Here is a 24,973-nt window from a genome sequence, read left to right as displayed (position 1 = left end):
GAACCATGTCAACAAGTGGGCCTTTTAATGGATCAGTGACATATCTGACATCATCTTAGATCAAGGACTCTAAACTAGACTTCAAGATCTGGTTCTGAACTGGGGTTGGGAGAGGCGAGTGAGGTACCGTTAATAAAAACCACAACACTACTAGATAGAGGGAAAAAGCACTGGAAGAAATAAGTGGAGTTGCAAAGGTATTTGAGAAAATAATGGCTGAAAAAAAATCCCCAAATTTGGTAAAAGACATAAACCTATAGAATGAAGAAGCTGAGCAAACCCCAAGCAGGGTAAACCGAAGAAATTCACGCCAGATACACCATAAACTTCTGAAAACTGAACATAATGAAAACACCTTGAAAACAGTAAGAAACAACATTTAGGTTAGCCAACAGGAAAAAAAAACTATTTGAATGATGATGAATTTCTCATTAGAAGGCACGGAGAACAGAAAGAAATGACACAATAGTTTTCAAGTGTCAAACAAAAATAACTGTCAACTCAGAATTCTCTATCTAATTAAAATATCCTTTTGGAATGAAGAGGAAACAGGGACAACCTCAGATAAAGTCTAAAAATCTGTCACCAGCAGACCTGCCCTAAAAGAATGGTTAAAAGAGATTCTCTAAATAGGACATGATAAAAAGAAGACTCTTAGAACATCAGGAAGAAAGAATAAACAACGGAAATAGTAAAAATATAGGTAAATATTATGGATCTTCTTTCAGGTTTTCCAAATTATGTTTGGTGCTATGTGATATGATTCTCAATGTATGTAGAGGAAATATTTAAGACAACTATATTACGAGCTAGGGAAGATAAAGAACCAAAGGAAGGTAAAGTTTATACATCACTCCAACTGGAATGTTAACACTAGTAGACTGCGGTAAGTTATGCATGTATAAAATTAATACCTAGAGCAACCACTAAGGAATCTAGCCAAAAAGATACACTCATCAACACTACAGATAATTCAGAATGGAGTTGGAAAAAATGTTCAAGTCGGGCAGGTGTGGCGGCTCACAATTGTAATCTCAGCACTTTGGGAGGCCGAGGCAGGTGGATTACCTGAGGTCAGTAGTTCAAGACTAGCCTGGCCAACATGGTGAAACCCCATCTCTACTAAAAATACAAAAAATTAGCTGCGTGTGGTAGCAAGTGCCTGTAATCTCAGCGACTAGAGAGGGTGAGGCAGGAGAAGTGCTTAAACCAGGAGGCAGAGGTTGCTGTGAACTGAGATTGCGCCATTGCACTCCAGCCTGGGTGACAAAAGCAAAACTCCGTCTCAAAGTGATAGGTTTGGCTGTATCCCCACCCAAATCTCATCTTGAATTGTAACTCCCACAATTCTCACATGTCATGGGAGAACTCAGTGGGGGTGACTGAATTATGGGGATGGGTCTTTCCTGCACTGTTCTTGTGATAGTGAATGACTCTCACAAGATCTGATGATTTTAAAACTGGGAGTTTTCCCTGCACAAGCTCTCTTCTCTTGTCTGCCACCATATGAGATGTGCCATTCACCTTCCACCATGATTGCGAGGCTTCCTCAGATACGTGGAACTGTAAGTCCAATAAACCTCTTTCTTTTGTAAATTGCCCAGACTCGGGTATGTCTTTATCAGCAGTATGAGAATGAACTAATACAGTAAATTGGTACCAGGAGTAGGGTGTTGGTGAAAAGATACCCAAAAATGTGGAAGCAACTTTGGAACTGGGTAACAGGCAGAGGCTGGAACAGTTTGGAGGGCTCAGAAGAAGACAGGAAAATGTGGGAAAGTTTGGAATCTCCTAGAGACTTGTTGAATGGCTTTTTGACAAAAATGCTAATAGTGATATGAACAATAAGGTCCAGGCTGAGGTAGTCTCCAATGGAGATGAGGAACTTGTTGGGCACTGGAGAAAAGGTGACTCTTGTTATGTTTTAGTGAAGAGACCGGTGGCATTTTGCCCCTGCCCTAGAGATCTATAGAACTTTGAACTTGAGAGAGATGATTTCGGGTATCTGTTGGAAGAAATTTCTAAGCAGCAAAGCACTCAAGAGATCACTTGGGTGCTGTTAAAGCATTCAGTTTCATAAGAGAAGTGGAGCATAGAAAGGTTTGGAAAGTTTGCAGCCTGACAATGCGATAGAAAAGAAAATCACATTTTCTGAGGAGAAATTCAAGCTGGCTGCAGAAATTTGCATAGGTAACGAGGAGCCAAATGTTACTCCCCAAGACAATGTGAAAAATGTTTCCAGAGGATGTCAGAGGTCTTCACAGTAGCCCCTCCCATCACAGGCCAGGAGGCCTAGGAGGCAAAAAGGGTTTCATGGGCCAGGCCCAGGGTCCCCATGCTGTGTGTTGTCCAGGGACTTGGTGCCCTACGTCCCAGCCACTCCAGCTGTGACTAAAAGTGGCCAAGATACAGCTCAGGCTGTGGCTTCAGAGGGTGCAAGCCCCAACCCTTGGCAGCTTCCACATGGTGTTGAGCCTTCAGGTGCCCAGAAGTTAAGAATTGAGGTTTGGGAACCTCCGCCTTGATTTCTAGAGGATGTATGATATGTCTGAATGTCAAGGCATAAGTTTGCTGCAGGGGTGGGGCTCTCATGGAGAACCTCTGCTAGGGCAGTGCGAAAGGAAAATGTGGTGTTGAAGACCCCTCACACAGAGTCCCTACTGGGGCACCACCTAGTGGAGCTGTGAGAAGAGGGCCACTGTCCTCCAGACCCCAGAACAGTAGCGCCACCAACAGCTTGCACCATGCTGCTGCAAAAGCCATAGACACTCAGTGCCAGTCCATGAAAGCAGCCAGGAGTGCGGTTATACCCTGCAAAACAACAGGGGCTGAGCTGCCCAAGACCATGTGAACCCACCTCTTACATCAGTGTGACCTGGATGTGAGACATAGAGTCAAAGGAGATCATTTTGGAGCTTTAAGATTTGACTGTCTGGCAGGATTTCGAACTTGCATGGGGCCTGCTGCCCCTTTGTTTTGGCCAGTTTATCCCATTTGGAATGGCTGCATTTACCCAATGCCTGTACCTCCATTGTATCTGGAAAGTAACTAGCTTGCTTTTGATTTCACAGGCTCATAGGCAGAAAGGACTTGCCTTGTCTTAGATGAGATGTTGGGACTGTGAACTTTGAGTTAATACTGAAATGAGTTAAGACTTTGGGGGACTGTTGAGAAGGCATGATAGGTTTTGAAATGTGAGGACACGAGATTTGGGAGGGACCAGGGGAGCAATGATATGGTTTGGCTGTGTCCCCACTCAAATCTCACCTTGACTTGTAACTCCCTCAATTCTCACATGTCATGGGAGGAAACCAGTAAGAGGTGACTGAATTATGGGGGCAGGTCTTTCCTTTTTTTTTTTTTTTTTTTGAGACAGAGTCTCGGTCTGTAGCCCTGTAGCCCAGGCTGGAGTGTAGTGACGTGATCTTGGCTCACTGCAACCTCCACCTCCTGGGTCCTGGTTCAAGCAATTCTCCTGCCTCAGCCTCCTGAGTAGCTGGGATTATAGGCACATGCCACCATGGGGGCAGGTCTTTCTTGCACTGTTCTCATGATGATGAATGACTCTCATGAGATCTGATGGTTTTAAAAATGGGAGCTTTCCCTGCACAAGCTCTCTTCTCTTGTCTGCCGCCATGTGAGATGTGCCTTTCACCTTCTGCCATGACTGTGAGACCTCCTCAGCCATGTGGAACTGTAAGTCCAATAAATCTTTCTTTTGTAAATCGCCCTGTCTTAGGTACGTCTTTATCAGCAGTGCGAGAACAAACTGATACAGAAAGATAGGAAAAAGAAAAGAGACAAACAAAAAAGACAGAAAACAAAGAGAAAAAAATAAATCAGTAGACTAAAGACTTGAGGCTCCTCTCCACTGTCTGCCTGCTTCTGAATGCTCTGCATTCAGGTAGTTGCTTTTTATTTTGCCCAGAGTTTACAGTTGCTATCTCTGGGTGGGGTGGTCCAAGAGGAGCTGACTCAAACATTACTGGAAGTTGTGTCTCATTAGTTAGTTTTAGCAATAATGCGTTTGGTTTTGTGTGTGTGTGTGTGTGTGTGTGTGTATGCATGTTTTGGTTTTTGGTTTTGTTTTTTTTTTTTTGACACAGAGTCTCACTCTGTCGCCAGGCTGGAGTGCAGTGGTGCAATCTTGGCTCACTGTAACCTCTGCCTCCTGGGTGCAAGTGATTCTCCTGCCTCAGCCTCCCAAGTAGCCGGGACTACAGGTACACACCACCACGTCCAGCTAATTTTTGTATTTTCAGTAGAGATGGGGTTCCATAATGTTGGCCAGGATGGTCTCAATCTCTTGACCTTGTGCTCTGCCCGCCTCGGCCTCCCAAAGTGCCGGGATTATAGGCGTGAGCCACCGCGCCCAGCCCAATGCTTTTTATTCATAACTAGGTTTAGATTTAGAAGCACTCCTACATAAGCAGCATGAGTATCTGTGCAGCTATTAAATATGTTCCATAACTCTCAATTTGGAAATCTCACATAAATTTCTTTCATAAAGTAAATTTCATTATTTTGATATATTATTCAAAATAAAATTCCATTCCTTTTTATGTTCTTATGTAAGAGAACACGGAGAGGTACAGGAAAACGTATCAAACCAGATGTATGAAACAGAAAGCAATTCAGCTCTTGGTCACTGAGGACACCTACTGGCTCCTTTGTGGCAGTGATTTTGTGCAGAAAGTATTATAGAAGTGAGGGAGGATCACCATCATAACATAAGTTCATTTATTTACCCCAAGTTCAGATGAAATAAAGGCACTTTCTTCATGCTGGGGCTTTGCAGTATACTCAGCCTGAGCAAAACCAAGCTCATGTCAACTCCTCCAAACCTGGTCCTCTTCCAGTGTTCCCCATCTCATTGAATGTTGCCACCATCCATACAGATGCGGAAGTCAGAGACTAGGTATCATGCCTATATCTCACTCCCCCTCTTTCCTGCATATCCAATCCATCACCAAGCTCTGTTGATTTTTACTCCCAAATATCTTTATCCACATCTCTCATCTCCACCTCTACCTCTCTAAGTTAACATCACCACCTCTCATCCAGACACTCTTTGAAAGCACCTACTATGTTCTTTCTATGTATTACATCATTCTGATAACTTCCCTTACATTAACTCATTCAATCTCACATTGACTGTTATCAGCTCAAGCAGCACTGTCTTCTCAGGAAGGAGCTTTGACTGTAGATTTGAGAATTCTTTTCTAATGTAAGCATCTAGTGCTATAAATGTCCCTCTAAGCAATGCTTTAGCTAACATCCCACAAATTATATGTTGCATTTTCATTTTTTGTCCATTTCAAAATATTTTCTAATTTCCCAGGAAATTTGCTTTTAACCCTTTGATTATTTAGAAGAATTTAAATTTCCAAGTATTTAAGTATTTTCCATTTATTTTCTGTTACTGATTTCAAATTTAATTTCATGTGATCAAGGACTGTGTATTATGATTCCAATTCTTTTAAATTTGTCTAGGTTTGTTTTCTGACCCAGGACTGTCTATCTTGGTGATTATTCCATATGTACTTAAGAGAATGTGTATTTTACTATTTTGAGGTGAAGTGTTATGTGAATATCAATCTAATCCAGTTTGTTGATATGTTATACAGTTCTCTTACATCCTTACTAATTTTCTGTCTGCTTGTCCTATATTACCAAGAGAGAAGTGTTAAATTCTCCAACTATAACGGAAGCCCCAACTATAATTGTGACTTTGCCGATTTCTCTTTTCAGTTCTAACCATTTTTATTTCATGTACGTTAAATTTCAGATGTTAGGTATGTACCAACTTATGATTACTATGTCTTCTTGGTGAACCATCTCTTTTATCGCCATGTAGTGCCTAAAGTCTACTTTGTCTGATATTAATATCTTTTGAATGGTATATCTTTTCCCATCCTTTTCTCTTAAGCCACCTACAGCATAATATTTAAGGTGGGCTTCTTATATGTAACATATAGGTCGGTCTCTCTCACTGTGGTTTTCATTTGCATTTCCCTGAGGGCTTCTTACATGTTGAGTATCTTTTTTTACTTCTAGTGGTTTTTGATACTTCTTTTTTGAAAAGGCTATTCAAGTCTTTTGTCCCTTTAGAAAACTGAGTTATCTTTTTATTTTTTGGATATCTTTGACCTGTTCCTCGTCTTAGGAAACAAGTGTTCAGTATTTCACTGTTAAGTATGATAATGCTAGCTTTAGGTTTTCTCTTGTTGCATTTTACCAATTTAAGGAATCTCCCTTCTATTCCTAGTTTGTAGAGAATTTTCAAAATCATAAATGGGTGTTGAAATTTGTCAAATGCTTTTCCTTATCTCTTAAGATGATCATATGATTTTCTTATGGCAAATTATAATGATTGATTTTCAAATGTTAAATGTGACTACCCAGGCATGTACATTTGAATTTCTGAAATAAACCCCAATTGGTCATGATATAATGTTCTTTTTATATATTGCTAGATTCAATTTAATACTATTTTGTTTAGAATTTTACTTTCTGTATTTATGAAGGATACTATCTGGTAATTTTCCTTTCTTGTAACGTCTTGTCGTATTTTGGGGTCATGTTTTTTCTGGCCTTATGAAATAAGTTGGGAAGCATTTCTCCTTCATCTGTTCCTTAGAAGAATTTGTATCAGATTGGTATTATTTCTCCTTTAAATGTTTGAAGAGATTCACAAGTGAAGCCACCTAGGCCTGAAGTTTTCTTTGTGGGAAGATTTTTTTTAAGTTATAGGTTTAATTTCTCTAACTGAGGTTATTCACAGTTTCTATTTCTTCTTATGCCAGTTTCAGTAAATTACGGTTCTCCAGGAATTTATTTATTTCATCAATGTTATCAAATTTACTGGTATAAAGCTGTTTATAATATCTCCTTATTGGCCTCTTAATGTCTGAAGGATCTGTGATAATGTCTCTATTTCCATATCAGATGTTAATAGTTTGTTTTCTTTTACTTTTTAAAAAATGTCTTGATAGTCTCACTATGCATCTTTCAGTTTATTAATGTTTTCAAAGAATCAACTTTTGTCTTTTTTTAAATTTTCTCTTTGGTTAATCTGTTTTCTATTTCATTAATTTCTACTCTTATCTGTATTATTTCCTACTTTCTTCAGGTTTAACTCACTCTTCTTTTTCTAGCCTCTTGATTTGCTAGTTTAGATCACTGACTTTAAATCTTTTATCTTTTTTTCTAATATATGCAATTAAAAATATAAATTTCCATCTAAGTACTGTTTAACCTGTATCTCATTTAAAAAATGAATTTTTTAAAGAGTCATTCAAACTTTTCTTTGGTACTAGGTAAAAAATACTCTCTTAGGAATTGGGGAGAAGTTGAATGGAAAAGAATCTAAGGAAATGTTTCTCCATAATCCTAGTATGAATTGATTTACTTCTCAGTAAGCTTACCTTATTACCATCAAATAGACAGAGGCGTACATGTCTGCTGAGAACCTGTATGCTCATTCCTGGAAGAGGAATCATTTTACAGCTCCATAATGTCAGAATCAATGAAATACGACTTGGTCTTGATCTAATCTAAAAGAAAAATTAGTTATAAAAAAGTTTATTTTTATGATTTCTAACACAAATCTGTCTTTTGTAAATTCAGCTTATGAAAATGTATACAGAATTTTAAAAAAGAAAAAAATTTACACATATACAATAAAAATTTCAATACTCTGTTCATTGAAAATTAAAATCAGTCATTTTAGGTAAAGTTTTCATAGAGTTACATTGGAAATATTTGCATTTTTCTTAAATACTTAAAAACTGTGATGAAAGGAACAACAAATATTAGCAGGTAAAATGTATATGATCTGACTATAGAATCACTGTATTCCAGTCCCCAGGTTCACTCCCACAGAATGTGGGTAAGTGCAGAAGGCTAACACAGCATAAAACCAATGCCACCTGGTATTAAGATTATCCCACTATTTTTTATTCCAAGCAATTATCTACATTGTTCCTTAGTTTCTTAACAGGTGTTTTAACAGAGAGAAAGCACTATTTGATACATTTATTAAGATCTACTTCATAGGTATAATTCAGATTATGAGTAAATAAATTGGCATTCTGATTTTTTATCTTTTAAGAACAGCTTCAATTAGTTAAACTTTACATTTTGCTTTATAGTCATAAGCCTTTTCATTTACATAACTTAGACTGGGACTGGTGGCTCACACTTGTAATCCTAGCACTTTGGGAGGGAGAGGAGGGCAGATTGCTTGAGCTCAGGAGTTTGAGACCAGCCTGGCAACGAGGCAAAACCCCATCTTTACCAAAAATACAAAAATTACCTGGGCATGGTGGTGTAGGCCGGTGGCCCCAGCTACTCAGGAGGCTGAAGTGGGAGGGTCGCTTGAGCCCAGGAGTTTGAGGCTACAGTGAGCCATGATCACACCACTGTACTCCAGCCTGGGTGACAGAGGGAGACCTGTCTCAAAAATACTACTACTACTGCTACTACTATAAATGATAATACTGGCTAACATCTACTGAGTTCTTTTCATATGCCAGGCATTATTCAAAACCCTTCACACACATAATTTTCAAAATAACTCTATGTTGGAAGCATTACTATTACTCCATTTTTACAGATGAAGAAATTGAGGCAAAGAGTGATTAAGATAGAAACCTAGTATTATTTCCTTTCTAACAATGAGAGAAGAATGCAATGGAAAAGAGAAACAAGATAAAGTCAAGGTAGCAAGTCCAAATTCTGCCTTAGTTATAAAAATATCACTATTTCAAAATTATCATAATCATTTTTTTTTTTGTTTTCATAATGCATTAGTCAATTAACATGTTGTCTACTTGCAACCATGACAAAATCTGGAAGAGTTACAGTTTTACTGATAGTAAGTATACTTACAGTGCCTTCTGCACCATCCCACATCAGATCTCTGAAGGCCAGTTGTGAAGGCATGAGCTCTGGTTGTAGGAAGTAACTTGCTCGAAATTGATTCCCTGAAAAAATCATTTTTTCTTAATTTTCTTACAAAGAAAGAAACTCAAAATCAAAAATCCATAATGTTATGCTATGAACTAGAGTACAGGCACTTCCAAAATGCCACGCTGCTTACTAAGAACGTGCTTTCCAAAATAGAAGCACCAATATAGATTTATGCATAAAAACAACAGTACGAAACTTACAGATACAAACACATAAAAGATCATCTTAAAGTACCTTTAAGAAAGACTTTTAGGCCAATAATATGCCCCATGATGACAATGATTTATTCAAATATTTCTGTAAAATGCAGAAATCTGTAAGCACTTTTTGGAGACTTCAGAAAAAATACAGTCATTAGTTTTACTTCTTAACCCAATAGCATTTTATGCTCTTCTTCCATGCTTTAGTCATGAATAATACTTATTATAACATCATTTATCCATTCAAGAAATAATTTTTGAGTTTCTACTCTTGCCAGATACAACACCAGGTTCTAGATATACAAAGATAAATCAGAGATATGTCCCCTGCCCTCCATAGTTTACAGTTGAATGGGAGAAAATTTTTTTTTTAGAAAATAAGTAGACAAGCAAATAAATAAAATAAGTATTAGAGGACTCAGAGCTATAAAGGTGTTCCCATGAATGGGAGTAGAGGAAACCCACATTACTCAAGGAAGGCATCTCTGGGAAGGCAGAATTGACCCTGAGACCTGAAGGATGAAAAGATGGGAACTTAGGGAGTGCTGCGAAGAACCTTCCCAGCAGAGGCAACCTCAAAGCAGCCCTTCCATGACAACTCAACAACTCAGGGTATGCAGGACACTCCTTGTCCCTCAGCATGATTCCTCTTTAAAATGAGCTTATAGACAAAAGTTGCCAAGTACAGGGAAAGCCAAGAATGAGTAAGGAAAATGAAAATTCCAAATGGAGATAATTCTTTGGAAAAGTCTTGCTTGGAAGAATATCAGAGAAAAGGAGGTTTTGGCTAGAATTGGATAGGATTCAAGGGGCTGATCCTTAAAGGTGGGAGGAATTAGGTGTGCTGATATCACAGATAAGGGAATGAACCAGTGAGGGGAAGGTGGGTCAGCTAAAGACACAGGAAAGGACTGAAAATTAAAGGAGTCACATTTTTTAAAAAAAAGAAAGCGGCTGGAATCCAGAGTTGTAAACACGCTGGCCTCTGATAGGATCAGGGATCTTTCTTCACTGTCATGGGAAAGATGAGGAAAAGATGAGCACCAAAGAGATGTGAGACTCAACATCTTCAACAATGTGTTCTGCCTGTGATAGAAAAATGAGACGTGGATCTTGACCGCTTTGCTGAAAGAGTGCAGTGGCTGATAGGCACACGTTACCTTCCTCCAGAAGCTGCGAGAGTGTGGAAGGCCTGAACCCTGTAGGAATAGCTCCCATCGTGGTTAACACATCAACAGTGTTTATCTGCTGAAGACAGTAACATCAAAATGGATTTGTTTTCAGTCATGTTTCCGCATCTCTATAATACTTTCTCTTTATTACTAGAGTAACTATAACCCAAAAAAGAAAAATATAAACACACAGGCTTTAGTGGAGGAATAATACGACTTGGCTCCAAATTCCTGAGAGGATGCCATCACAGCACCCTGGCCTCTCCTAAGGACCTAAGCCCCAAACGGTGCCCAGTGTGCAGAGCTCTGTGTTCCGGAGCAGCTGCTTCAAGTACACCCTTATCAAAATGTCCCTGCTCCTGTCCTGCTCCACCCTGCGCTTCCATTTCACAGGTAAGTTAATGTCTATTGGCAAATCATACACACTGAAGAATTAATGGATTCTTTTCGTATACACATAACACACAACTCATAGACACACACCCTCACACATACAAGCATGTACTTATACGTAATAAGTAAAGAAAAAGGTCAGGAAGGATACTTACTAAATTGTTAATGGTGATTACTTATGAGTTTGAGGAGGAGAATTTTCATTTGGCTACGTAATTTTTTTTTTTTTTTTTTTTGAGATGGAGTCTCGCTCTGTCACCCAGGCTGGAGTATAGTGGCATATTCTTGGCTCACTGCAACCTCCGTCTCCCAGGTTCAAGCAATTCTGCCTCAGCCTCTCCAGGAGCTGGGACTACAGGCATGCGCTACCACGCCCAGCTAATTTTTGTATTTTTAGTCGAGGCGAGGTTTCCCGTGTTGACCAGGTTGGTCTTGAACTCCTGACCCCAGGTGATCCACCTGCCCTGGCCTCCCAAAGTGTTGGGATTACAGGCATAAGCCTCTGTGCCCAGCCTGTAATGTTTTTTAATGACAGAATTGTAGATCATTTCTTCCTTTAAAAAAATTTAATTAATTACTTTTTTTTTTTTTAGACAGGGTCTTGCTCTGTCACTCATGCTCTAGAGTGCAGTGGCACAATCACAGCTCACTATAGCCTTGACTTCCCAAGCTCATGCGATCCTCCCACCTCAGCCTCCCGAGTAGCTGGGACTACAGGCACAAGCCACCACATCCGGCTAATTTTTCTCATTTTTTGTAGGATAGGGTCTCATTATGTTGCTCAAGCTGGTCTTGAATTCCTGGCCTCAAGTGATCCTCCGGCTTCAGCTTCCCAAAACGTTGGGATTACTGGTGTGAGTCACCATGCCTGGCCAATTTCTTACTTTTTATTAAAGCCTTTCAGGATTTTTCAAATAGTAATTAAAATTTAACATCTGTTTCCACTCAAATGACAGGAAAGCAGGATCAATGAGAATGTTTCCAAGCCCTCAAGTGACACCATGAATAAGACTATCTATTCTTTTTGTACAAAAAAAAACTAATGAGAAATGTTATTTGGAGCACAGGCTTAGAAACCAGAAAGAAATATACATCCTCTGCTCTGTACATTCCACGTCCTGAACCCCGTTTCAGATCCATTGCTATCTTCCACAGTCTCCATCCTGTTTTGCATCAGAGCCATTAGGTAACAAAACAAGACATCATCAATAAGACAGAAGATACCCACCTCTGAGATCGCTTTTTGAACAGCACTCCGGCGGGAATCAGTTCTGGGGAGACAAAATAGCAAAGTGAATCAGGTCAGGTTATGCCTATTCACTCAATTGGGGAACTTCTTTAATCACAGTTTATAATCATCAGTATGTTTTGAAAACCTAACAGTTCCCAGATGAAAACAAGGTAGAACTAAATGTATTAAAAATAATTACAAAATGAAAATAATAATGATCTTTAAGCAGACAATAGTATGAAAAGTTCTCCAGGTACAAGTTGTCTCCATTTCAAGAAAGTATTGAATTATTTATAACAGTAAAAATAAACAAATAAAATGTTTCCTAAACCTACTTTGATATCCTTTCCCACTTTTGTACCTTTGCTTAACTTCTGCTCCATCTGCTGTTTCATCCACCACCTCTACATCTTCTTCACTGCCCTCTTCAACTGATTCTTGGCCTTCTTCTTCTTCTTCACTATACGGCTAAAAAGACATTGAAATGTGAAGTGCTTTTTAACTAATGCAAAAAACAACCAATAAAATACCAGTACTGTCACCTAAACCTCCAGTGAAAACAAAACAAGCTTTTCTATTAAAAAAAAAAACAAGAGCATTAGTACTTTTAGAAAACCTCGAGCATAGATGGGAATTTAGTATATATGATAAAACTCAGTGGGAAATAAATTTTCAACACATGATTAATAACTTTGCTATTTCAAAAAATAAGAACTGAGATAGACAGCGAGTTTAATCAAAATAAATTCCAGATGGAATTTACTCAAATAAAAAAGAAAAGAAGTAAAGATAAAAATAAAAGAAATATAAAAGCATTAGAAGAAAACAATCTAGAGATGGGGAAGCCCTTTCCAATCGTGATACCAAAATCAAGAATCGTAAGTGGAAACACTGACAGATTTAGCTACGTAAGAAATAAACATGGGCTAAAGTCAACAAAGAAAATATGTAACACGTAACTTAAGCATATCCTGAGGGGAAAAAGAGAAAATAGCTCACACAAATATCTAAGGATTAATATCCTTATTATTAAAATATTATAAAAGCTCTTAGAAATCAATGAAAGAGTTTTTTAAATCCCTTCGAAAAAAATATCCAAAAGAACTGAAAAGGTACCAACACATAAAAATGATAAGTACTCAAGTTGATGGAAATCTCAAATACCCTGACTTGATCATTACCCAGTCCATACAAGTAAAAAGTACTCACACAAATACAAAAATACTATGTATCAATAAAGAAAACCGAAAGGGCCATTCGCAAAGAAGATACACAAATGGTCATAAAGCATATGAGATGATGCTTAACCTCATTAGGAGTACAGTAAATGCACATAAAATCACTAATGACACTTTTTTTGTTGGTCATATTGACAAAAATTTTAAAGACTGGTAACAGCCATCACTGGCAAATGTGTGAGGAAACAGCACTCTCTGATTGTTAGAGGTGGGAGTACAAATTGGCATAACTTTTCTAAAAGGCAAATTGGAAAAAGAAATCAAAATATAAAGGTGTAAACCCTCTGAACCAGTCATGAACATCTAGGAATTTATCTAAGGGGATAATCGGGCAAGTGTGCAAAGATGCACGCAGACTTGATGACAATACAAGTTGCCAGTTGGCTACCACCTATTCCCCACCTCCTCTTTCAAACAAAATCCCTGATTTAACAATGATCCAGTTAAAAGACTACATTTTCCAAGACTTCTTTGCAGCTAAGTGTTGCCAGAGAACTAAATGCTGGTCATTGAGCAACAATTGAAAATTTTCTGTGTAACTTCCAAGAAACCTTTTTCAAAAGGCAGCAGCTTATGCCTTTTGATTTCTTTCCTCTTTTGCTCCTTGGAATCCTTAAAAGATCCAGCAGCTGACTTAAAACTAAAGAGATAACTCTAGGAAAAGCAGCCTCACATCAGAAACAGGATAAAATACTGGATAGGATCTTAACCAATTCTTGATTGCCTTTCTCCACACTTCTATGCTTGAGAGAAATACGCTTCTACCTTATTTAAGCTACTTTTTTGGGGGATCTTTCTGTAACTGGCAGCGGATGCTAATCCCATGTTCTTTGCAACATAATCGATAGTGATTACAGGTTGGAAACAACTTAAATGACCATCTAAATGAGATTAGAAGACTTGCTGCCATTGAAAAAGATGATCTAGACCTGCCCTATGTAATACAATAGCCCTTTGGCCATGTGTAGCTAGTGAGCTCTTGAAATTAGTCCAAACTGAGAAGCGCTGTAAATGTAAAATACACACTGGATTTTGAACTTAATGTTAAAAAAGCAAAATGACTCAATATTTTAAAATATTGATTATATGTCAAAATAGTATTTTTGATATACTGGATAATATAAAATATATTATTAAAATAATTCTACCTGTTTCTTTTACTTTTAAAATGTATGTAATGAAAAATATGTGTTTGTTCTTTGTCACTGGTTCCCGGCACAGAGCTCCCAAAATCCTTGGAATTTCCTGAATGATAGAAGTATGTTTTCTTATTCATCAGGAGTCCCTTTCAGTCACTCCTGAGTTTATGCTAATGAGGTAACTCTAGGTGGGCACCTAAACAGCTTCAGGAAGGGGACAGGTTACCAGAAAAACCAACCCAGGTATTAGAGGTTAGAACTTTCAGCCCCACCCTCCAACCTTCGAAGAGGGGAGAGGAGCTGGAGACTGAGTTAATCACCAATTGCTAATTATTTAGCTAATACGACTAATGAAACCTCCAGAAAAACCCCTAAATGATGGGGTTCCAGGAGCTTCCAGGATGGTGAACACAGCGAGGTGCTGGGAAGGTAGAAGGCCCAGAGAGGGCATGCCGGCCACCCCCCACCAATACCTCACTCTATGGCTGTTCCTGAGTTGTATCCTTTATAATAAACTGGTAAATGCAAGGAAAGTGTTTTTTGAGTTCTGTGAATTATTCTAGTAAATTACTGAACCCCTGAGGTGAGGGTGTGGGAACTGGTGAATATATAGCCAGTCAGTCAGAAGTATGGGTGGTTCCTGGGACTTGTGACTGGCAACGGAAGTGGGCAGCAGTCTTGTGAGACTGAGCCTTTAACCTGTGGGAGTCTGTGCTAGCTCCAGGCATTAGCATCAGAATCGAATTGAATTGCTCACACTGGTTGGTGTAGAAGAACTGATGTAGTAACACATATATGGTGTCAGAGAAAAACTACATACTTGGTTTAAGAAGTGGTGTCAGCAAAAAGATACCTCAATGTGGCTACTGAAAAATTTAAATTACACGTGTGGTTTGCATCATAATTTTATTGGACAGTGCTGATCCAGACAGAAATCTACATATCTTGGCACAGAAAATGACCATGTTATTTTATGAAACAAGAAAATATAAGCTACGAACACATGTGTATAGTATGTTCACATTTTAGTAAGGGGATCATATATTTGTGGAAGTTAACACAAAGTTAACTGCGGTTATGTTTCACAATAAACAATAGAGACCTAGTATTTGATATGATCAGCATTAATCCACAAAGCATCCCCTCACTGTGAGATCACGCTCCAGGGCTCAAATGCCTAAGAGCACTTCACAGGTCCCCAGGACCATTAATACACGATGTTTTTCCCAGGTCCTGTCCCTCCAAAATTAAAGCAAATTCTATATCTCAAGTCATTCACTAGTCAACTGACAAAAGAACACAGCTAAATGTTTTATTAAAAGTGAAAAAAAAAAGTCTTAGAAAAGGAAAGCATAAACCAAGACTAACCTCTAGGTAGGTTCTGGGAACGAGACCTTCATTTCCTTTGGCATCCTTAGCTATCCACCAACCATCAGGTTTTTTTTCAATTACAAGGAGAATTTCCCCTTTCTTAAAGCAAAACAAAACATTTTAAATAAAATTCAATAATCATGAGTCTACATCAATACCAATGATTCAAAATAAGTGCTGAAAAAAAGGCAAAATTTTTTTAATCCAATATTTATCAAAAGCTTCCCTATCACCCAACCCCTATGTATTCTGCCTAACTCACCTAAAACCATAAATGTGACATCATTTAATGGATCATTCCTTTTGGTTACCTATCATACACTCGAACCATTTATGCAAATGGGAACCATTTTCACTATCATTTTAAGGTCCCAAACTTACTCCAAAAGTTCGATTACTGTGTAAGATATTTTTTTTTTTTTTTTTTTTTTTTTTTTTTTTTTTTTTTGAACAGAGTCTCACTCTGTCGCCCAGGCTGAGTGCAGTGGCCAGATCTCAGCTCACTGCAAGCTCCCGCCTTTCCCGGGGTTTACGGCCCATTCTCCTGCCTTCAGGCTCCTGAGTAGCTGGGGAACTACAGGTGCCCGCCACCTCGCCCGGCTAAGTTTTTTGGTAATTTTTTTTTTAGTTAGAGACGGGGTTTCACCGGGTTAGCCAGGATGGTCTCGCTCTTCCTGACCTCGTGATCCGGCCCGTCTCAAGCCTCCCAAAGTGCTGGGATTACAGGCTTGAGCCAACGCACCCAGCCCTGTAAGATATTTTTTAATGTTGTAATATCTCTGGAAAAGTGTCTTTCAGAAGCAGCATATACATTCCCAAAGAAAATCAATTCCATTAAAGTTAAACCCTATATGTGAGCAAAAATAGTATTTACTGAATGCAATTACCCACTTAATTCACCAGATATGTTTTGAATAACACTCGCTCATTTATAAAAATAAAATATCTCTGAAGACAAAAGCATTTCCACCCCTGAGGACACTACAAAAGCAAACACTTTCTTGAAATATACATTATTGTCTAATATTGATGCCATTTTCCAGAAGAATTTTTAAAAAATCAATAAATTAAACCATATAATTATTTGCATAATATTCTTATGTGTTTTATTATTAATCAGTTACTAAACTTTGAAGTTTAATATAAGAACCAAAATTCATATATTCACTTAAATTTCTTTGACTCGTCTCTCTAGCAAAAAACACAGGCTGAAAATCACAACTTTATTGTTCTGTCCCACCTGCCACTTATTTATGCCCAGGCCAAGCGAGTATGGACGCAAGCCCCTCTCCTATCTAAGCTAACAGGAAAGACTGCTACAAAACGGCAGGAAGTGCTCCCTTCTACCTCCACTTATGGACATTGCCTAACTCACTTGAATGAATTTATACATGTAACATTCAACAACAAATTATAAAATTTTACCCCTAAGTAAGGAATTCTCAACATTAAAGCCACTTTCAAAAACCTATTTAGAGGAGGTAACTTTAGTAACACAATCTCATATTACTACTGCTTGTAAATCATAATTATTACTTATTTAAATAGAACGTTAAAAAACTTCACTTTAAGAATCTGTAATACAGGTGTACAGGCAGAGTTTTCTTATTCTGTTCGGTATGGACATTGATCCTTAGGTTAGGTTTCAGTTTTATTCTACCTACCTTAAATGTAAGATCTCCAGCTTGCTGAGCAGTGAAATCTCCAACAGCGATGTATTCTTCACTGGTTGACTGTTTGTGATATTCATTTCCCTCTTTCTCTTCTTCTTCCTCCTCTGCATCTTCTTCCTCCTCACCACTGTCTTCACTTTCTTCACTTTCACTTTCTTCCTCTTGTTCAGTAGGTGCCTCAACTCTACAAAAAGTGTTTCTGAGTAGGACTACTTGAAATAATATATGAGAATAGACCAGCTATGAGCATTAATCCTAAGTGTACATGAATATCCCATATTTTGAGCTGGCAAATAAAAGAAATAAGGGAAAATACAATGAACAGTTTCTACCACCTAGCTAAGAAGGTGTGCCTGGAGAGACTGAGGCAGAGAGGGAGCTGAGTCAGGTATGTGAGATGGCAGGGCATCACTGGACTTGAGGCCAGGAGACTCGAATTCAAGTCTTGGATTCATCCATTAAGCAAATGCTGTTCAAGCATTATTATGAAGTACTTAGAGCACAGGCTCTGCTAAATTTAAATTCTGGCTCTATTCCCTCTTTGCTGGATGACCTTGAGTAGGCTTCTTTTAAGCTCTTCATTTCTCATTGGTAAAGTGGAGATAATAATCGAACCTGCCTCCTAAGGTTGTCATGAGGATTAAGATGAGTTACTACTTGCAAACTGTTTAGAACAGTGCTTGCCCATAGTAAGCTTTCCATAAAAGTCAGTTATGATGATGACACTGATGCTGTAGGTCAATTTCTGTGTCAGAGAGACACACAGTGGACACAAAGGTAAACCAGACATGATTCTCCATCCTCAAGGAGCTTGCAATGAGACAATCTAGAAAATGGAGAATTATAAAATAGTGTAATAGGTACTAGAGTAGAGGTATACACAGGATACTAAGAAATCAATCACACAAGAGGGACACCTAACCCAGGCTGCATGAATGGGAATCAGAAAAGGCTTTAATTAGGTCTTGGGAGACGATATGGAATTAATCAGGTAAAATGGGAGTAGAAAGGAAGGACAGGGAGAGTAGAAAGGAGACTTGAGATTAGGAAATGTCAAGTAGCTCATGAATGGTAGGGCAAGGCTTGAGGAAAATGAGTGAGAGTTGAGGCTGAAAAGAAGTATGCAGAATGTAGCCCAGGTGAGCTTTACCTTTAAGGTCGTCCCTAAAAATGAGGAGCGGAAGGACATGATATGATTCCCACTTTAGAAAGGAGACAAAGCTACAATGTGGGGAACAGATTAGAAGAAGGGCTAAAGGTGAGGGTGGTTGTTGAAAGTAAGAAGTGACAACACCATGAACTAAGAAAACAGCATAGGGATGAAGAGAAAGGAGGTGAATAGGAGGGTGAGGAAGAGAGAAATGCCAAAATAACATTAGCTTGGGCACGTCACTAAATCTTTCTGACTTTTATTTATTCACTCAACGTTCAGCAAAGTTTAAATTTTGGGGGGCACCTACTGTGTGACAGACACTACGAGCTTGAGCTATAACAATGAACAAAACCAAGATCTTTGCCCTCCTAAAGCTTACATCAGAGAAGCTTGTCTTTAAAATGGGAAAACAATACTTAGACTAATGCAAATGAACATCTTTAACCATAAAACTAGTCAAATACAAGATTTGCTCTGGAATAAAAAGGAATATTAGCTTAACTTTGTTTAAAATAATGGTAGGACACTCTCATACCACAGTGATCTAAAACATAAACAGGGATGTAACAACCATTTTTATACCACAAGAATAAAAAAATCCATAAAATGTCATATTGATTTTCAATGTGTCGCTTTCCTTCTTTAGGAGTTATTTTATACATATTTTATATGGGTCAATTATTCCAAAATGTTGCCAAAAATAATGTGAACTTGATACGTTTTTTCTCCTTCATTAATGTAGTGCATTTCAATGATTGATTTTTTAATGTTAAGTCAACCTTACATTCTGAAACAAGTTCCACTTGGTCATGATTCCCTTTTGAAATGCCTCTAGATTTTACTTGCGAATATTTTATACTGAGTTTGTGCATCTGTTCATGAGGGCCTTGTAATTTTTTTCTAGTGTTCTTGTCAGGTTTTGATATCTGTGTTATTGAAAGTTTTATACAATGATTTGAAAGTGTTTCTTCTTTGTCTGTTCTCTTGAATGATTTTGTAATATTGGCACTATTTCTTTCTTAAATGTTTACGATAAATTCACCAGTAAAGCTACCTGAAAGTTTAATCTGTGGAAAGGCTTTTAATTACAGATTCAACTTCTTTACTAGATATTTTAGTAGAACTGTTAAGATTGTCTATTCGTCTTGTGTCAATTTTAGTACATTTTCTTTTTAAAGAAACTGATTTTATCTAAATTTAAAACTTATTCACATAAGTTGTTCATAGTATCTTCATAGTATCTTTTTAATGCTTGTAGAATCTGTATTGATTTGTTTTTTTCTCTTTCTCTTTTCTTGATCAGTAATGCCAGCAGTTTATCTATTTAATTAATTTTCCAAGAACCAGTTTGGCTTTGTTGATATTGCCTACTGTAGGTCTGTTTATTGTTCACTGTTTCCTGCTTTTATTTTTATTATTTCCATCCTTTTGCTTTCCTTGGGTTTGTTGTCCTTTTTCTGGCTTCTAAAGTTGGATGTTTTAGTAATTGATTTTCAACTTTTTTTCCAAACTATACCTTTAAAGATATAAATTTCTGACCAGGTGCGGTGGCTCACACCTGCAATCCCAGAACTTTGGGAGGCGAGGTGGCAGGATTGCACGAGCCCATGAGTTCAAGACCAGCCTGAGCAACATAGTGAGACCTTGCCTCTACAAAAAATTTAGAAAATTAGCCAAGTATGGTGGCACACACCTGTAGTCTCAGCTACTCGGGGAGGCGGAGGTGGAGAGGATCACTAGAGCCTGGGAGGTAGATGTTGCAGTGAGCCGAGATTGCACCACTATACTCCAGTCTGGGTAACAGAGACCCTGTCTCCAAAACAAACAAACAAAAGATAGAATTTTTCCCTCTAAGCACTATGCTGCTTGCAACCCACAGTGATTTTATTATCATTCCAAATATTTTCTAATTGCCACTGTTATATTTTCTTCGAATCACGGTTTATATGGAAGTGTGTGACAATCTGCAAACATGTAGTAATTTTTCTTTTTTTTTTTGAGATAGTGTCTCATTCTGTTGCCAGGCTGGAGTGCAGTGCTGCGATCTTGGCTCACTGCAATCTCTGCCTCCCGGGTTCAAGCAATTCTCCTGCCTCAGCCTCCCGAATAGCTGGGACTACAGGTGTGCGCCACCACACCCAGCTCATTTTTGTACTTTTAGTAGAGATGGGATTTCACCATGTTGGCCAGATGGTCTCTATCTGTTGACCTCATGATCCACCTGCCTTGGCCTCCCGAAGTGCTGGGATTACAGGCATGAGCCACTGCGCCCAGCCACATGTAGTCATTTCGAATTATTTTGCTGTCATTGGGTTTTAATGTCATTCCAAGTCATCAAAGGAAAAAAAAAAAAATATATATATATATATATATATATACACACACACACACACACACATACACACACACTACATAATTTCAAACTTTTGAAATTTGGTGACAATTACTTTATGTCCAATATGGTTCATTTTGGTTTATGTTACAGTTGCACTGAAAAGAGTATGTATTTACATAATACCTACTTGGGTGCTGTGTTCTACACATATATAGTCATGTGCTGCACAACAATGTTTCAGTCAACAACGGGCCACATATACAATGATGGTCCCATAAATCTAATACCATATTTTTACTGTACATTTCCTATTTTTGGATATGTTTAGATACACAGATATTTACAGCATTGTGTTACAATTTAATTGCCTACAGTATTCAGCACAGTAACATGCTGTACAGGTTTGCAGCCTAGGAGCAATAGGCTATACTATATAACCCAAGTGGATGGTAACCTATACCTTCTAGGTTTGTGCAAGTACATTCTATGATGTCTGTACAATGATGAAATCACTTAATGACTCATTTCTCAGAACATATCCCTATCATTAAGAAAGGCTTCACTATACATGTAAGATCAAGGTGATTAAGGATTGTGAATTATCTAGCTCTGTTTAGTTCTGGCAACTTTTGCTTTATACATTTGAACCCATGTTACTAAATGCATACACATTTAGGAAGATTTTTTTTCCGAATGAATCGACCCTTTCTTTTATCATTATGAAATGTCCTTTCTTAAATAGCAAATTCCTTTTAGCCTTAAATATCTGATATTATTGTAACCATATCACCTTTGTTTTGGTTATAGAACAAAGAATATCTTTGTTATAGAACATGGAATATCTCCTTCCAGTTCTTTACTTTCAATCTCTCTATAATGGTATACTAAAGTGTATCTCTTCTAAATAGCATATATATGGGTTAAAAAAAATTCAATCTGACAATCTTTGTTGTAACTGAAGTGTTACTCCATTTATATTTAATGTAACTATCCAAATGGCTGCATTGAAACCACGTTAGTATTTGGTTTCTATTTATCTCATCTGTTTTTTTTTTATTTCTCCTTTCTTGCCTTTTTTGGGTTAATCAAATCACTTTCAGAATTCCATTTTATTGTGTTGTTTTACTAACTACACTCTTCTTTGTATTATTTTGTTACTGATTGTTTTAGGTATTACAATATGCATCCCTAACTTATCAGTCTAATTGAAATATCACATTTCACCAAAGATAAAACAACTTTAAGATAAATAATATAATTCCATTGACCTGCCAGCCTTTGTGCTATGCTGTGCTACTGTCACATTTTCCTTCTACATATAGTCAGTCCTTGTAACATGCAGATTCTGTATTTGTGAATTCATTGGCTCACTAAACTTTATTTGTAAACTCCCAAATAACATTTGCAGTGCTTTTGTGGTCATTTGTGGACATACACAAAGCGGCAAAAAAACTGAGTTGTCTGACATACACATTCCCAACTGAAGTCGAACATGGTGACACCTGCCTTTTTTTTTTTCAGCTCTCATACAGGAAAGTATCCTTTTTTGCAGTCTCTGTAGTGCCACACGTTTTGCACTTTTGTGGTGGTTTTCTTTCTCTTCCTTCCTCCCTTCCTTCCTTCCTTCCTTCCTTCCTTCCTTCCTTCCTTCCTTCCTTCCTTTTTCTTTTCTTTCTTTTCTTTCCTTCTTTCCTTCTTTCTCTTTCTTTCTCTCTCTCCTTCTCTCTTTCTCTTTCTTTCTTTCTCTCTTGTGTGTGATTTTGTTGTTTAACATGGTTCCAAAACATAGCGCTGAATAGCCGTGCAGTATTGCTAAGCACAAGAAGGCTATAATGTACGTTCTGGAGAAAATAAGTGTGTTAGATAAGACTTGTTCATGCATGAGTGACAGTGCCATTGGTGTAAATTCAATGTTAATGAATCAATAAAATATATGAAATAAGATGTCTTTAAACAGTAACACAAGGTTGTATGTTACTCAGTTGACAAAAACATTGTGACCAGAGGCTCACAGGAGTCTTAAGTCTGTATTTCCCCAGGAGGAATGGTTTAGTATTTACTAATCAAGTGTTCATGGCAACTTTACACAACATAGCTACTGCAAATAATGAGAATTGACTGGATATTTTAAATCCCCAAATATATCTTCTGCTTTACATAATCGAGTGTCTTTTAAAGGCATGTAGAAAAGAAAAAAACAGGCTTTTATATATACCTACATACCCATCTTCTTCAATCCTTTTTGAAGATCCAAATTTCCATATGGGATCATTGTCTGCTAGCTGGAAGAACTTCCTTCAACATTTCTTATACTTCAGATCAGTTGACAAATTTTCTCAGCTTTTGTTTGCCTGAAAATGTCTTTATTTCACTTTAAGTTTTTATACTTTTGCTGGATACAGAATTCTGAGTTGATAGTTTCTTCTTTCAATGTTTTCAAGATGTTACTGCATTGTTTTCTGACCTGTATTTTTTCTCATAAGATGTCAACTCTGATTCTGTCATTTGTCTCTAAATGTTTCCTTTTTTCCCTTGGCAGGTTTTAAGATTTTCTATTTATCGTTGGTTTTTCAGTAGTCTGGCTATGAGGTACCTGTGTGTGGGTTTCGTTATATTGATTCTGTTTGGGGTTCCCTGAGATTCTTGGATCAGTGGATTGATATCTCTCTTAGATCATAATTTTAAAATGTTTTCAGTCACTATCTCTTTAAATATTTCTTGTGCTTCATTCTCTCTCTTCTTCTGAGACTTCAATTACAAACCTGTTATAACTTTTAAGTGTCTCACCTCTCTCTTACATTCTGTTTTGTCCTTTGCATTTTTATTTTTGTGTATCAGTTTGAAAAAGTTTTAAGCTGTCTTTGGGTTCACTGATCCCTTCCTTCTTCTGTTGTATCCAATCTTCTGTTAAACCACCCAGCAAATTTATTTCATATATTGTATTTTTTTAGCTCCAGAATTTTCATTTGGTCTTGATTAGTTTCCATTTATCTGCTTAAGATTCCACTCTATTCATCTTATCTATCTTTTCCTATAAATTATTTAACATATTAAAAATTGCTGTTTTATGGTTCTTATTTGCTAATTCTCATATCTCTGAGCTACTGATTATTTATTCTCTTGATTTTAATACATTTCCCAGATTTTTGAGTCTATACATTGAGTCAGATTTTGGAAGTTCTCAGCCATTAGTTTATCAATTGTATTTTTTAGTTATAGAATGTTCATTTGATTTTTCTCTACTTGAATTCTCTTAAAATACACCCATTTCCCATATCATTCATCTTTTCTTCTATTTTCTTTACCGCATTAATCATATTATTTAGAGGTCCTTGTCAACTAACTCTGTATCTCGTTCATATCTGGGTCTGTTTTTATTGACCATCTTATCACTTGTCACTTATTGATCATGTATTTTCCCCTGCTTTTTTGCATTTCTAATTTTTTTTATTACTGGTTACTGTGATGGACACATTACAAGATACACTTACAGACTTTGGATTATGTTAGATTCCTCTAAGAAATTTTAAATTCATTTAATGTTACACAGTTAAATTATCTTGTTCCTGATAAGGTCTGCTTTTAGGCTCCTTCACAGAAGACCTACTTCAGCTTTGTCTTTATTCCTAGATCATGGTTGTTACTCTCAGGGTGTTTTCTTTACTCCTAAGGCCTGGGCCTTCTGTGATCTCTATCTAATGCCTGAAGCCTTTCCCAAGTCTCTTTACTAGAGCTAGGTACAAACTCCAATGTTTTTCCAGGACCATATGATTTCCAGAATCCATTAAACTCTCAGTCTCCCAGCAGGTACTTTCCGCCAGGCCTCGCAGGCATCATGCCCTTAGACAGCACAGGAGACCTTTCAGATTGCTGGATTTGTTTCTCTGCAGTTCCCTCCTCTCTATGGCACCTTGCTCCACAACTCCCAGTGAACTGGGCAGCTCCAAAGTGTGATCTCTGTCTCCTCAGTCGAGTAAGACTACTATTCCCTGCTTGGAATCTACCTTCCTCCACCACAGCCCATAAATTATTCCCAGGGAAAAAGTCTAGGTGAACGTAGGATTCGCTTCATGTGTCTCCGTATATCAAGAATAT

The 24,973-nt window shown here is 37.6% G+C and overlaps 1 protein-coding gene across 1 annotated transcript in view; it reads right to left on the bottom strand.

Annotated features, from left to right (window-relative positions):
- Nucleotides 1-24,973, bottom strand: part of NPHP1 (nephrocystin 1) — a 69,985-nt gene that overhangs the window by 26,399 nt on the left and 18,613 nt on the right. The window contains 7 exon segments of the mRNA XM_017872319.1: nt 7,428-7,556; nt 8,893-8,987; nt 10,334-10,421; nt 11,967-12,009; nt 12,331-12,437; nt 15,715-15,816; nt 17,382-17,574. Coding sequence (XP_017727808.1) covers nt 7,428-7,556; nt 8,893-8,987; nt 10,334-10,421; nt 11,967-12,009; nt 12,331-12,437; nt 15,715-15,816; nt 17,382-17,574 — 757 coding nt within the window.

This window comes from Rhinopithecus bieti, unplaced genomic scaffold (genome assembly GCF_001698545.2).
Source record: "Rhinopithecus bieti isolate Rb0 unplaced genomic scaffold, ASM169854v2 scaffold_7528, whole genome shotgun sequence".
In the NCBI taxonomy this organism is placed as follows: domain Eukaryota; kingdom Metazoa; phylum Chordata; class Mammalia; order Primates; family Cercopithecidae; genus Rhinopithecus; species Rhinopithecus bieti.
Note: the sequence above shows the minus strand (reverse complement) of the source record. Positions and strands in the feature narration are given on the sequence as shown.